The sequence below is a fragment of the Felis catus genome, chromosome C2 (genome assembly GCF_018350175.1).
Source record: "Felis catus isolate Fca126 chromosome C2, F.catus_Fca126_mat1.0, whole genome shotgun sequence".
Taxonomy (NCBI): Eukaryota; Metazoa; Chordata; class Mammalia; order Carnivora; family Felidae; genus Felis; species Felis catus.
The window spans coordinates 69,042,221-69,055,568 of record NC_058376.1 but is presented as its reverse complement, the minus strand read 5'-3'; the positions used below and the strand labels follow the sequence as shown (position 1 = coordinate 69,055,568).

General features: G+C 49.8%; 1 protein-coding gene across 8 annotated transcripts in view; it reads left to right on the top strand.

The window, feature by feature from the left end:
- The window catches only part of MYLK (myosin light chain kinase), a 210,017-nt gene that overhangs the window by 181,109 nt on the left and 15,560 nt on the right, over positions 1-13,348 (top strand). For all 8 annotated transcript variants that reach the window (XM_019839242.3, XM_045036325.1, XM_045036327.1 and 5 more), the window contains 3 exon segments: positions 1,850-2,067; positions 4,041-4,164; positions 12,723-12,875. In XM_019839242.3, the coding sequence (XP_019694801.2) occupies positions 1,850-2,067; positions 4,041-4,164; positions 12,723-12,875 (495 nt within the window).

Sequence of the window (13,348 nt, the reverse complement as noted above, 5' to 3'; positions counted from 1 at the left end):
AGCTGGAAGCCAGTATTTCCCAAGCTTGTGTCATCATAAGAATTATCTGGCTAACATCTGGATCCTCCCAAGATTTTCTAAATCAGAATCTACAGGGGAAGAGCTTGGGAGTCTGTATTTTCAATAAGGGTCCCAACTGGTTTGGGGGCGGGGGGGAGGTAATTAACATTATTGAGCACTTACTATGTGCCAGGCACTCTGCTAAGCACGTTACCTGTATTAATCCACTCAGTCTTCACAGCAACCCTGTGAGGTGGTGCTATTTTTATGTGCATCTTCCAGATGAGGACATTGAGGAACAGAGACAGTAAGGCTCCCAAGAGACCTGGGAATGTAGATTAGAATTTGACTTGGAGCCTTGGTAGAGAGCAATAGAAATGGAAGGCTTTGGTACAAAGGCGCCACCTGCTGGCCACCCAGGGACCTCCTGCTCTGTTGGTTCTAGAGTGTCAGTTCTAGCGTCCCCAGTGGCCACTGGCTCAGCCCTCCCAGGAAGTGTTGGTGATGGAGGCGGTGGTGTGCTGGGCCCCACGCTGCATCCCTGTCTGTCCCTCCAGCAGGGGTCAGTGACAAGATCCACCGGACTCACTACAGGTTGTCAAATGGTAATTAATATGTGCTGAGCTCCTACTGTGTGTCAGGAATGATGCTTTGCAGAAGTTCCTTCATTCCTAACAATTTTATGAGGTAGGGACAGGTAAGGAAAACAGGACTCAGAAAAGTTAAGTAATGTGCCCAAAGTCACACAGCTTATAAAAGGCAGGGACAGGATCCACACTCAGCTCTTTCCCTTCTTCATGATGGCTCCCCTTAGAAGAGGAAATGTCCCTTCCCCCTCCCCTGCAAAAAAGAAGAGGGAAGTCCCTTGGAAGAGGACAGGCCCAGAAGGAAGCCTACTCAGCTGTGTTCAGCTGGTGGACCTATAGGCCATTGCAGAACAGCTTACTGATGTCTGGATGCTATAAAAGTCACTGGGGAGATGCTTTAAACTTTCTGAGCAGCAAGGAAGGAAGGTGGATCAGAGGGCTGGGACAGGGGAACAGAAAGGACCCATGCAACTCAGGAGGCAAGGCCATGCCTTTGCCCTGAAGGGCGATGTGCTGGCTGGCTATAGCCTCTGGGCCAGTCCTTAGCAGAAGATGCCCACTGTGAGCTCCAGAAACACCACAGTCAGGATCCAAAGTCTATCCAGGCAGGAGGGTATACTATACTTCCAGCCTGGGCAAGGGAACAGGTATAACAGTTTTACCTGGAGGAAGTAACTGGAACTATAGGCCTGGCCAGAGGAGGCCAACTGATCACAACTGTGAGTGTAATGGGTAACAGCCAGTGAATTTTAGAAAATGTGCCAAGGCTCCTTATTATTGCAGATACTTTTCTGATCCTGGCTATGCAAAACAGATGCTTATGGGTGCCGTATTTCAAGCTTCAGCTCTTGTAAGAGCGATTCCTTACACACCTGTCGTCATTACACACCCTGGCTGGTGGTTACCCTTTGTGTCGAGGAGATGATGTCTAGATCTCTCAGTTCATGACCACCTCTGAAACTGCCCAGCCCAGATGCTCCCCTGAATCCCCCAGCAGCTCAGTGGGCACAAACAAGGTCCCCTGAGCAGGGAAACCAGGAGGTCCAGGGCTTCCTCACACAATGGAAACTGGGACCGACATAACAAGGCAGGGGACTGGAACTCAGGAAGCTGCAGAAATGCCAGGCCCCTCTTAACCTAGGTTTTCCTGCCAGTCCCCCTACCATCCTCCCCACCCCATTCCCAGCCTGCTCTTGGCCAGACCCCCTGCCAGCCCTGGGCCCCGCAATCCTGTGATCTGACCATCCCTTTTGCTCCCGCAGTGTGTCGGGGGGTGAGCTGTTCGAGCGCATCATTGACGAGGACTTTGAGCTGACGGAGCGGGAATGCATCCAGTACATGAGGCAGATATCGGAGGGGGTGGAGTACATCCACAAGCAGGGCATCGTCCACCTGGACCTCAAGCCTGAGAACATCATGTGTGTCAATAAGACTGGCACCAGAATCAAGCTCATCGACTTCGGTCTGGCCAGAAAGCTGGGTAAGACCATCCGCCCGTCCTGTTGTCACCCACATGCAGTGGCAGTGGCCGTTTGTGTTCCACACACTGGTCATGAGAGGGAATGCACTGTGTTGGAGTTAAAATCGGAGACCGTGGCGGCTGCTGAGGCTCAGATCCTGCCCCTGTCACTAAATAGACTTGACTGAGAGTCTCAAATTCCTTATCTGTAAGATGGGATAAGAGCCATACCCACCTCATAGAGCTATTAGGGGGTCAAGTGAGTTAATATAGGTTAGGTGATACAAGCAGTGCCTTCCACATAGTGAGCACTGTGTAGGTGTTAGCTCTTCGTTATTGTTGTGGCTGTTGTCATGGTCCCCTCTTGTAGCTTCCACTCTGGCGCAGCAGCACCTCATTTTGGCAATGGCGCCTGTTCCCATTTGCATCCTACCCTACGGTTTCCAGAGCACTTTCTCATACTTGCATTTGGTTCTCACAGCAACCCTGTGAGAGAAACAGGGCAGATTTTGAACCCTGGTTTATAGACTAGGAAACTGTAGCTTTGCCCAGCAGGTTCCACCTGGACTGGCCAGGAGAGGTGCTGGGGCTGGAACAAGGACCCCAGACCTAGTTTGGGGTTCTCTGAGGCCTCTCTGCTATTCCTGCCCTGGGGAGGTGGGTGGATGGGAGAAGGTGGTAGGGACCTTCGTACCCAGCCCTGAAGCCATTTCAGTCCGTAACCAGCTGCCTCATACCCTGCCCACATTCTCCCTGCCCGTGTAGCTGTTCAATGTCTCAGCAACAGCCTCCCCCTCTACCTCCTGACCACTTCCCTGTCAACAGGAACCTGAGAGCTGGCACAGACTGGCCTTTCACCACCCTGAGGGGAGCGAGTGCCAGGGTGCCCTGTTACAGAGAGGATACTGAGGGAGCCAGGTTCTGCCAGGCTGTGACTTGCATGGGAATCAGTGCCAATGCTGGGCACGCGAGCCTGCTCTGCTCCATCTGCTGAGGGGGCAACAGCTGGTGTACAGGGCCTGCCTTCAGGCAGGAAGCATTCCTAATTTGAATGAATAAGGCACCACTGGCCTCAGGAGCTGGCAGTCAGAGCCCAAGGGACACGATGTGCAGGCTCCCTTGGTGAGAGACGTGGGGATAGTCGTGTCTGCCATGGCCTTGAGAACTGGGACGAGCTAAAATGAGGCAGGAAGCGTTCAGCTGGGAGCTGGAGCAGAGCTTTCAATCTGAAGGCCATTAAATGGTTTGTCTTAGAATATTTGCTATGGGCTCTGTCATGAACAAGGCCAGGTGTGGCCCACAGGCCAGAGGTGTGCCACCCACCCCTTTGTTGATAGATCCCCCAGGAGATGGTATCTATGTGCATCCTACTGGGCATCTCTGGTCCTTTGAGGGGGACCAAGGGGTTAAGGTCTTTCCTGGCTATCCTCCCGCCAGCTCTGGGAGGAGATAGGACGCTATGGGTTGAAAGGTGGGGGCAGGAGGGTGTGGCTCAGAGTGGGACCACCTGGGTTTAGGTCCTGACTGCCATGTGAAAAGTGCTAAATCACGCATCTTCCCTGGTTATCCTATTCTTCCTCAGGAACATGAGGGTCATACCTCCCTCAGGGCTGTCGAGAGTATTAAATAGGAAAGTCCTTATAAAACAGGGAGCAGGGTACATAGGACTTAGTGAATGTGAGAGATTATTGCCGAGCACAAGGCACAGTCCCTTCTTCAGGGAACTCATGGAAGAGACAGACACATGGAAACTCACTTGGGGGCAGGGACGAATAGGCCTCCTCTCCCCATCCCACCCCGGTGAGTGTGCAGTTTGTCAGTTTCACTGGTACATTGATGCCTCTGTTTACAAAGAGGCTGAGTGTCTCTGTCCCAGAAAGCAGCTGAGGGCCAGGCCTTGTCTGTGTCCCTCCCATGCACACAGATAGCATTTGCTTACCACTGGTTGGCTCCTGAATGTTCTGGCAGTTGATCCCTCTCCATCCTGGTTACAGAGAATGCCGGATCTCTGAAGGTCCTCTTTGGCACCCCAGAGTTTGTGGCACCTGAAGTGATCAACTATGAGCCCATCGGCTATGCCACGGACATGTGGAGCATCGGCGTCATCTGCTACATCCTGTGAGTCTCAGGGCATGTCGGGGAGGGGCAGAGAGCTCCACAGGAGGGCCCCCAGGGTACCCTGACATTGAAGGGGCCAGGATGGGTCATGGTGGGTAGCCCACCCCAGAGTTAGGAGGGCGGCAGCTCCTATTCCCCTCCCACCAGCCTGCCCGACTCCTGTTTTCCCGAGGAAGTCAGCAGCCCACATCGCACTTCTGTAGAAGTGGCTAGCTCTGACACTGAGACCCCATTCTGGGCCCTTTACTGTCCCTAATGCTGGCCAGGCTGGGGCCTTTGGCCAAGAGGATGGAATGTGACTGGTATAATTTACCCTCACTTGTGCAGGTGGGTCCATGGAGGCAGGGAGCCCGGGTGCACATCTCCTGTGGGTGTCATCATTATCTTCAGAAGATAGCACCCCATCCTCATGGCAGGGGGACCCCAACTGCCAGCCTCATGCATGAGCCTATTGTATGGGCCAATTAATAAGCACTTTTGATGGTAGAGCCTTAAGTGGGGTCAACAGACAACAGAAAGCCACACAGAAATTAGAACTGGGAAATCAGGTAGAAAATATGAAGCCATTTCAGTTAACAATGCTGGAGAAAAAGAGGGGAGGCCAGAGCGCCTGGGTGGCTCAGTAGGTTAAGTGTCCTGATTTCAGCTCAGGTCACTATCTCATGGTTCATTCCTGAGATCAAGCCTGCACTGGGCTCCACGCTGACAACCCAGAGCCTGCCTGGGATTCTCTCTCTCTCTCTCTCCCTCTCTCTGTCTCTCTCTCTCAAAATAAACTTAAAAAACAAAACAAAACAAAACAACGAGGGGAGGCCAGTAATGTAGACCAGTGCTTTGTAAACAATAATATGCATGAATCACCTAGGCCTCTCCTTAGATTGCAGGTTCTGGTTCAGAAGGTCTGGGAGACCTACTAACCACATTTCTAACAGGTTCCAGGTCACCAGTGGTACTGATCCAAGGACCACACTTATGAGTAGCAGTCTCTGGAACACACCTTGGTGGGACCTTAGTGATTGAGTCTCTGAAAGCCCGGGCTGCCGATAGTCACCGGCCGCAGAGGCAGCCCCTGATCTCATGTAGCAACACGCAGTAATGGGATGGTCCCTCTGAAGATGCAGATACACATGCATTCATTTTGAAAATAATATTTTTCATTGTTGAAGCAAACAGAAATGCTTTTGTTTTCATAGAAAACTGGAGGAAGGCCTAAGAATGCTTTTTTAGACCCCAGTATGATAAATGGCCCGGGGTTATTCTGCTGCACAGCCAGGGTTAGTTAGTAGCCACCGTTACAAAAGCTTTAGCAGAAGTGGAGTGATCTTGTGTGTGTGCCCTGTGGCTTTTCCACATGCTCGGGAGTTTTAGTCTCGCTGTCGTGTGTCAGGATAGCCTCCCTCAGTTAAACCTGTGTCATGGACTCCGTACCCCAGAGAGTCAGCTTCTTCCCGGCCCAGGGTCACCCCAGCACCACCACCACCACCTCCTCCCCCAGAGCCGCGGAGAAGAAACTCCCTGGCCAGTAGTGCATGTACCTGTGTCTTCCTACCCCAGCCTCACTCCAGGAATAAGGGAGCAATGAGTAACAAAAACTGCATCCAATCTGTACTCCTAGCTCCCTTGGTAAATAAGAAACATCAGGCCAGTGGGCCCAGTCGCCTCTTCTGGGGCTGCCCCAGGCTGCACGGTGCTCACACTGGATGTCTGGCCCCGGGGGAGACACCTGGCACTTGAGAAACAGTCTTCAGTCAGTTTATTATGTCCAGATCTAGTTGTCTCGTATCCTGGCTCAGTCCCTGGGTCCCTCTGCAGCCATCAAGATTTGCATAACTGTCTCCATCGGTTTTCCCACTGCTGCACATTGGGATCATCTGCTCCCACAGATTTTCACGTGGGCTCCTGTCTGATCCTCAGAACAAACCTGGGAGTGAATCGGGGCAGGGATTTGATCTTTGTTTGGCTCGGAGGTGACCGGGGCCAAGGAAGTACACATGACTGCCCACTTCCCACGGTCCTGGAGGGTGACCAGCCTTCCCAGTTCCCCCAGTGCCTTCCCAGTTCCTGATGAATTGCCCAGGATATAGGGCTCTCAGTGCTAAAGTAAGGGTAGTCCAGGAAATTAGGAGAGTTGGTCCAACTATTCAGGGATGGGGCAGGGCCTGGACTGCCCTTTAATTTTCACAGTGAACACACCTGTGTAACCTGTACCCAGATGAAGAACCCCCACACTAGTCAGGCCCCTGCAGCCCTCCCCGTGCCCCTCCCAGTCACTATCCCTCAGAGGTAACCATCATCATGTCTAACGTCACGTGCTAGTTTTGCCTGTTTCTGAACTTTACGTAAACAAAATCATACAGTGAGCCATATCTGGCTTTCTCTGCTCCACATTGTTTGTGAGACCCATTCATTTTATTGTATGTAGCTGTAGATTGTTCATTCTCGGTGCTATGTAGTGTTCCACGGTAGGAACATCATCCAGTTTATTTATCCATTTCACATTGATGGGTTTTTAATAGATGCCAGGTTGGGATATTTCAGGTATTCTGTTACATGTGTCTTAGTGAATGCATTTATGCATTTCTGTTGGATGTATAATCTAGAACTAGAATTATTGAGTCATAAGAGTACTTTATTTTAAAATGCAGGGGCACCTGGGTGGTTCAGTTGGTTAAGCGTCTGACTGCGGGTCAGGTCATGATCTCACGGTTTGTGAGTTCGAGTCCCAGGTTGGGTTCTGTGCTGGCAGCTCAGAGTCTAGAGCCTGCTTCTGATTCTGTGTCTCCCTCTCTCTCTGCCCCTCCCCCACTCATGCTCTGTGTCTGTCTCAGAAATAAACACTAAAAAAAAAGTTAAAAAAATAAAATAAAATAAAATGCAAATTATTTTAGGTGGAGAAACATAATAATTTGGATAATATGTTCTATTGCTTTACTAGATTACTTTTAAAGCTAAGACCAAGAAATAAGGGAGAGCTTTTTAAAATGGGGAGAACATAATTTTGATGACTGGGGCACCATCCTAAGGGTGTTTGGGCAGCAGAGTGCAAGAAGAGGGGAGAGATGTGTGTGACAGGGAGGCAGGTGAGGGCCAGACCTGATGGGCACAGGCCGGCCCTGCGAAGCCTCCTGCAGCATCCTGGCTCCTGCGTACCCCACTGTGGGCTGCCCTGCCCTCTGGGACTTTTCCTGTTGGCTCTCACAGTGGGGATTGAGGACTGGGGAGCTCCTCTCCTGAGTGAGGGCTCTCAGCAGAGCACATGGCACCCAAAACAAAATGTGGAGCCAGCCAAATGGCTTTTTTCAGACCCTGCTTTGCAAAATTCTGGAGCTGTTGCCGGAAGTCCTCAGAAGAGGTTCTGTCCTCTGTCCCTCTCTTTGGAGCTTGGTTGTCTATCTGACAGCCCTTGTCAGGGCCACCTTCCACATTTGTACCAGAGGAACCCCCCCATCTCCTTTCTGGGGCCAGTGAGAGAGGGCAGGGAGTTGTGGAAATAAGTGATAACTCATTTACTATTCAATGCATATTTGGTGAGCGCTCCCTGAGCCACGAGCTCTGTCCCTGTAGGTTTTTCTGACTTTGTTGGAGGAGCTCCTGAAACCCCTCAGGGATATCATGGCAGATCCTGTTCTGGCCTCGTGGCCCGCCCCAGGTTTTCCAGGCAGAGTATAAATGCCGTGGCTGGGGTTATGGGCCCCCCTACCCTCGCATCCCTGATTCTGGAGGGAGATGGTAGATTCTCTGAATTTCCTGGAGATTCTTCTGGTGTTAGTAATGTCCATTTGGTTTCTGGCAGGAGGAGACAGGACAGGAGTGCCCTAGGCCACACTTCAACATGGAAGATATTCTAAGCCTTGCCTCCTTTTCTAAGACCTCCTTTCCTTTCTTGCTTTTCTCTCCCCTATTTTCTGAGCATTTAGCATTCCCTTACTGCCTGAGGGGACACCAGAAACCTTCTGTGTGCCCTTCTCTCACCCCTACTCCAGAATTCCTTCTCTCCCTCTCCTGCTTCAAGCCAAGGTAGAGGGCAGTTACTCCTCTGCTTTCTTCCTACCGTCTTCTTATTGGGCTCAGCGACAGATTTCCTATTTCAGCTCATTTGTTGAGCACCTACTGTGGTCCAGAGAGCTGGGGCCATCCCCAACCAAAATCTAACTTCTGGGGACATGAGCCCAGTGAGCGAGGGAGAAGACCCAGTGCCCAAGCATCAGGTACATATTCAGACTTGGGGTTTGGTGCAGGGTTCTTCAGAGGGAACAGACAGCCCCACTAAAAGCTGCCCCTGCCCTCCCAGACATGCTCTCTGATTCCAGCTTCTGCATCCTCCAGGTGCCCTGAGCCCACGCCAGTCCCAGCCACCACTGCAGGTTTTTCTCTCCAGAGACATGGGCTGCGGCTAGTGTGACTAACCCAGGGTGTCTACTTTTTAGGCCACTGCACAAAAAGATACCCAGTTCTTCCTCTGGGACCTGCCCAGCCCTCTCGAATCTTCCCACCGCACCAGGGAATGAGTATCTGAAGGCTAAAATGGGACAAAAGACTAACACCTTCCTAAGCACTCAGTAGTTCTGCCGGCAGATGTGTGGTCTGTTTCAATGGGCCTTTCGTGCAGTGGGGTCACCTGCTGCTTGAAAAACACCATGAAGAAAGTATAGTGCAAGAGGCATTTCTGTACCTTTCTCCGTTCTGATGTTCTGCCCTGCAAGCAGAACAGTCGTGGGCATCAGATTCCGTGGGTGAAGTTTTGCTTCAGTGAGAGAGTAAGAATTAAATGAGAACACCCTGCAGTCATGACCTTTGTGACTTCTCAGCGACCATTAAAAATGAATGTGAAGACTGTGCACACACTTGTGAACAGCAATGTCAAGTGACAAAAAAAGTGGAGCATCTAAAAACTTGCCCACTCTGACTATAGTTTTGTAAAAACTAGATAAATCCATTGGTTATGTTGGGGAGGAAGAAAAAACTTTCCTCCACCTTTTTAGGTTCTTTTCTTGGAGGACTGCAAATCAAACTGACAAGAGACAGATTAACAAGAGGGGGAAAAAAAGATGCATAGGAGTTCACAAAGAAATGTGATTCAGGAGGTGTTTAGATTTGGGGCTTACATACTATTTTAACAAAGAGCAAGCGATTATTGTTGTTATTAGACAAAGGAAAGGGGTTTGGGGCTTCTCGAGGAGTAAGTTGTAAGAAGGTGACTAGGAAATGTGTAGTAAATAAAGGTTGTTTTGCAAGGTCTGTTAAGATGAGTCTGTTTCTGGTAAAGGAGAGAACATATTTACAAATGGAAATTTATGTCACTTTTTTTTTTAATGTTTATTTATGTTGAGAGAGAGAGAGAATGAGTGAAGGAGGGGCAGAGAGAGAGGGGACACAGAATCTGAAACAGGCTTGACCTGGGGCTCTAACTCACAGACTGCAAGATCATGACCTGAGCTGAAATCAGACACTTAACTGACTGAGCCACTCAGGTGCCCCGGAAATTTTGTCACCGTAATAAAAAAGAAATCATTGTCCTGCTTTTAGACAGAAAGAGAAGGCAATGAGCTAATGCCTTCAGCTCAAAACAATCTTTATGCCAAAGTGGCATATTTTGGAGTGGCCTACTCTGATCCCCTTCAGTTAACAAATGAGATAAAACTAGGAAGAGAGGTGGATAGTTGTATTTTGAATGCTAATGTTATTATGTTTGTTGACTGGGTTGATCAACCCAACCATACATGATCCTTGTGCAAATTCTAGTAATAAATAAAAAGTCCAAAAAAAATTTTTTAAGATCCTGCCAAATTCCACCACCAAGAAACATGACTGAAATTCCAACACTCTCTTTGTCATCATGCTCTGCGTATATTGCAAGTTTTATTTTAGAGACATACTCTTTAACAGGAGGAATTCTGTGGGAGCTCTGCCGGCAAGGAGCCAGCCAGGGCTGGGGGTATTTCAGATGGATGGGCTGCCAGGAAGGAGGAGCGAGGAGGCTCTCCCCAGCTGTGAACTTTACAGAGATTAAGCCCTATCTTTGCAGGATTGCAGTCCCTAATTAGGAAAGGAAGTTTACAGAAGGGGACGTTTCAGCATTCCACAGCAGGATTGTCTGCCCTTCTTGTAGTGGTTGGAATGCTGCAGGACTTTACCCCTCTTCATTTCAAACGGAAAATGGAAAGACCGGAGGAGGCAGATGCTGACAAGCAAGGGTCAGGCTGCTTCTCCATGGGACTAGCTGAAGTCACACAGGATCAGGATCACAGAGATGGGGACAGCTGGGAGCTCCTAGGAATTCTAGCCCAGTACCCTTGGTGTAAAAAGGGGAAACTGAGGCCCAGAGATGGGGGAGGGAGTAGCATATAACCCCACAGACTCGGGAGTGGTACACTCCCACCCTTTCTTCATTGTCATGCAATCGAGAATAGTCAGCCCCGTGCCTTCTTCAAGCAGAACAGAAATAAGACATTTTAATGTCATCTGCAAAACTGTTATTCTAAAACACCAATATATTGACCAGGGCAAGATCACTCACATTGCAAAAGTTTTCTTTTTTTTTTTTTTTTTACAAAAGGTCTCACCGGCAGGTTCCCCCCATGGCAAGCTTGCCTCACAATCTTTCAGCAGGTTTTGTTTTATAAAACTTGGTTTTCAGGTGCTATTACATTTCATAAGCTGAGGCCTTATGAATGTAGAGACAGTTCCAGAAGGGTTTGTGTTATTGTTTATGACGATGGATTCATATGGATTTGGGAGGCAGGGACATTAGTGACGCCTTAGTTCGGAACACTGATGGCATGAGGGCCCTGAATCTATCTCATGGGACTCAGGTGGGATCAGGGCAGGACCAGCTACATAATTTGTGGGGCTCAGTGCAAAATAAAAAGGTGAAATGACTTGTTCAAATATTACTACAAGTTTCCGTATGACAGCAGAGTATTAAACCAACAGTGGGGCCTTCTAAGGGTGGGGCTCTGTGCATCCGCATAGGCCTGACTCCCGTGCAGCCAGCCCCAGGTCAGGGCGAATGGCAGGGGGATGGCTGGAATGAAGAGGAGGTACACAGGAGTAAGAGGTGAGACCAGTAAGCTGTAAATCTGTTCTCCTTGGCTTTGAGGTACTTTGTCTTACACATTTTATTTGGCTTACACTATTGGTAAATGTGTCACTCCCAAGGTCACAGATTAGTGAGCCCATGCGGGTGAACTGTACACAGAAGAAGCATGCAATATCCACAGTCACAGACAGAGCCCCTTCCTATGGACCAGGCCTTGTGCCAGAGCTGTAAACTATGGTTTACTTCACTGTCACAGGGGTCTTTATATAAAGGAGCAGTGAAGATTTAGGCTCTAGATGCCTGGGTTCAGAGCTCACTGACTGAATCCTTGGGCAAGTTACCTAACCCCAATCAATGCCCATTTCCTCATCTGTTAAAGTAACGAGTTACCTGTGTTAGAGGGTGGTGTTAAGATTGAATGAGTTCAGAGCGCCTGGGTGGCTCAGTTGGTTGAGTGTCCAGCTCTTGATTTCAGCTCAGGTCATGATCTCACAGTCGTGGGATCAAGCCCCATGTCATGCTCTGTGCTGAGGGTGAATCCTGCTTGGGATTGTCTCTCTCTCTCTCTCTCCCTCTGCCCCTCCCCCCCGCTCATGCTTGCTCACTTTCTCTCTCTCTCTCAAATGAAAAAAATAAAAGATAAAAAAATGGAATGAGTTCATCTATTTTAAGCTGTTTGCCTAGTGCCTGGCACATAGTAAATGTTTGGTTAATGTTTGCTGCCATGATGATGTTGATGGAGGAGGAGAAAGAGGAAGACGAGAAGGAGAATTGGTACAAGTGGTGACTGCTGTATGGTTAAGTAGTAGGTTCTCCATCATACAGAGGAGGAAAATGTCCAAGGTCACCCACAAATGAAAACACTGTGCTCTTTCCTCAGCTTTGGTATCTCTTAACGCAAGCTTTCTGGTTTGGCCTAAGTGCCTCAGGCTTACTGGTGTAGACAGATCACCAAACCCATGTTGCTGATTCAAAGTCTACTGTTTGTCCGAGCTTGCCAAGTGTCCTGAGTGTGCTGGGCCCTCTCATTGGTGCTGACGGGTATGAAGATGAGAGGTAGAAGGGGGCAGGGACAGCGGGTGCAGTGGTGAGTGCTGTACCATGTGACCAGTCCCTGACGAGGGTGGCCACAGCACGGAGATGAAGGGAGCCTTGGAGAAGGTTCTGGGCCTTGGGGGAAAACAGAGGACAGGGGGAGGGGCCCTGCTCTGTACTGTGGAAGCTGTAAACTGAAGTAAATTCGTTCCCCTCAGCCTCACAGGCAGGTGGTGACAAGAGGCAGGTGACACCCCAGAAGTACAGTGAGCACTGAGAAGAGGCTGGGCCACAGAAGCCTGTGAGCTACACCCTCTCTCCTTTCCTCAGGTGGGAGGAGAGGCAGGCACAGGAATATTAGGGGTACAGGGCTTTGAGGGCCCTCACCTTTGACCTCAGTACTCACTTGGGGGGATCGTCCCACCCTGCCTTTCCTGCCATCAGCCACTCCCCATTCACCTGTTGTCCTGCTTTTATCTTCCAGGGTTAGTGGACTTTCCCCCTTCATGGGTGACAACGATAATGAAACCCTAGCCAACGTGACCTCAGCCACCTGGGATTTCGACGATGAAGCATTCGATGAGATCTCTGATGATGCCAAAGATTTTATCAGCAATTTACTGAAGAAAGATATGAAGTAATGAGTTGAGATTTCCATCTTTACAGCTTCCCCACTCCCTGGACTGGTGTCCAGAAGCAGGGACCTCCTTTGCCTGTCATGGGCCCCTTCCCACTGAGGAGTGGAGGGCGGGCACTGCAAGAATGGGGGAGGCGAAGGGGGTCTTCCTAGGTCCCCCAGCTCCCTGGTTCCAGACACTTCACTGGTCTTTAGAAGCACAGAAACCCCACTTGAAAAGCAACACTTCATGGATGTTGCAGGGAGAGGGGCAGCTTGTGTGTGTGAATATTGACAACCTCTATTTTCTTGTGTGCTGTGGCCGGGGATGCCATGCTGAAACCTCAGCCCCTCTTCAGGGGTGACTCTGCAAGTACCCTATTGTGGACCTAATCATGCCCCCAGGCTATTCTGGCTTGATGTCTTTTCCATATCTAAATTACTTAACAACTGATGGCCTGAACATGGTACCTTCTCCCGCTGGCCAGAGTGAG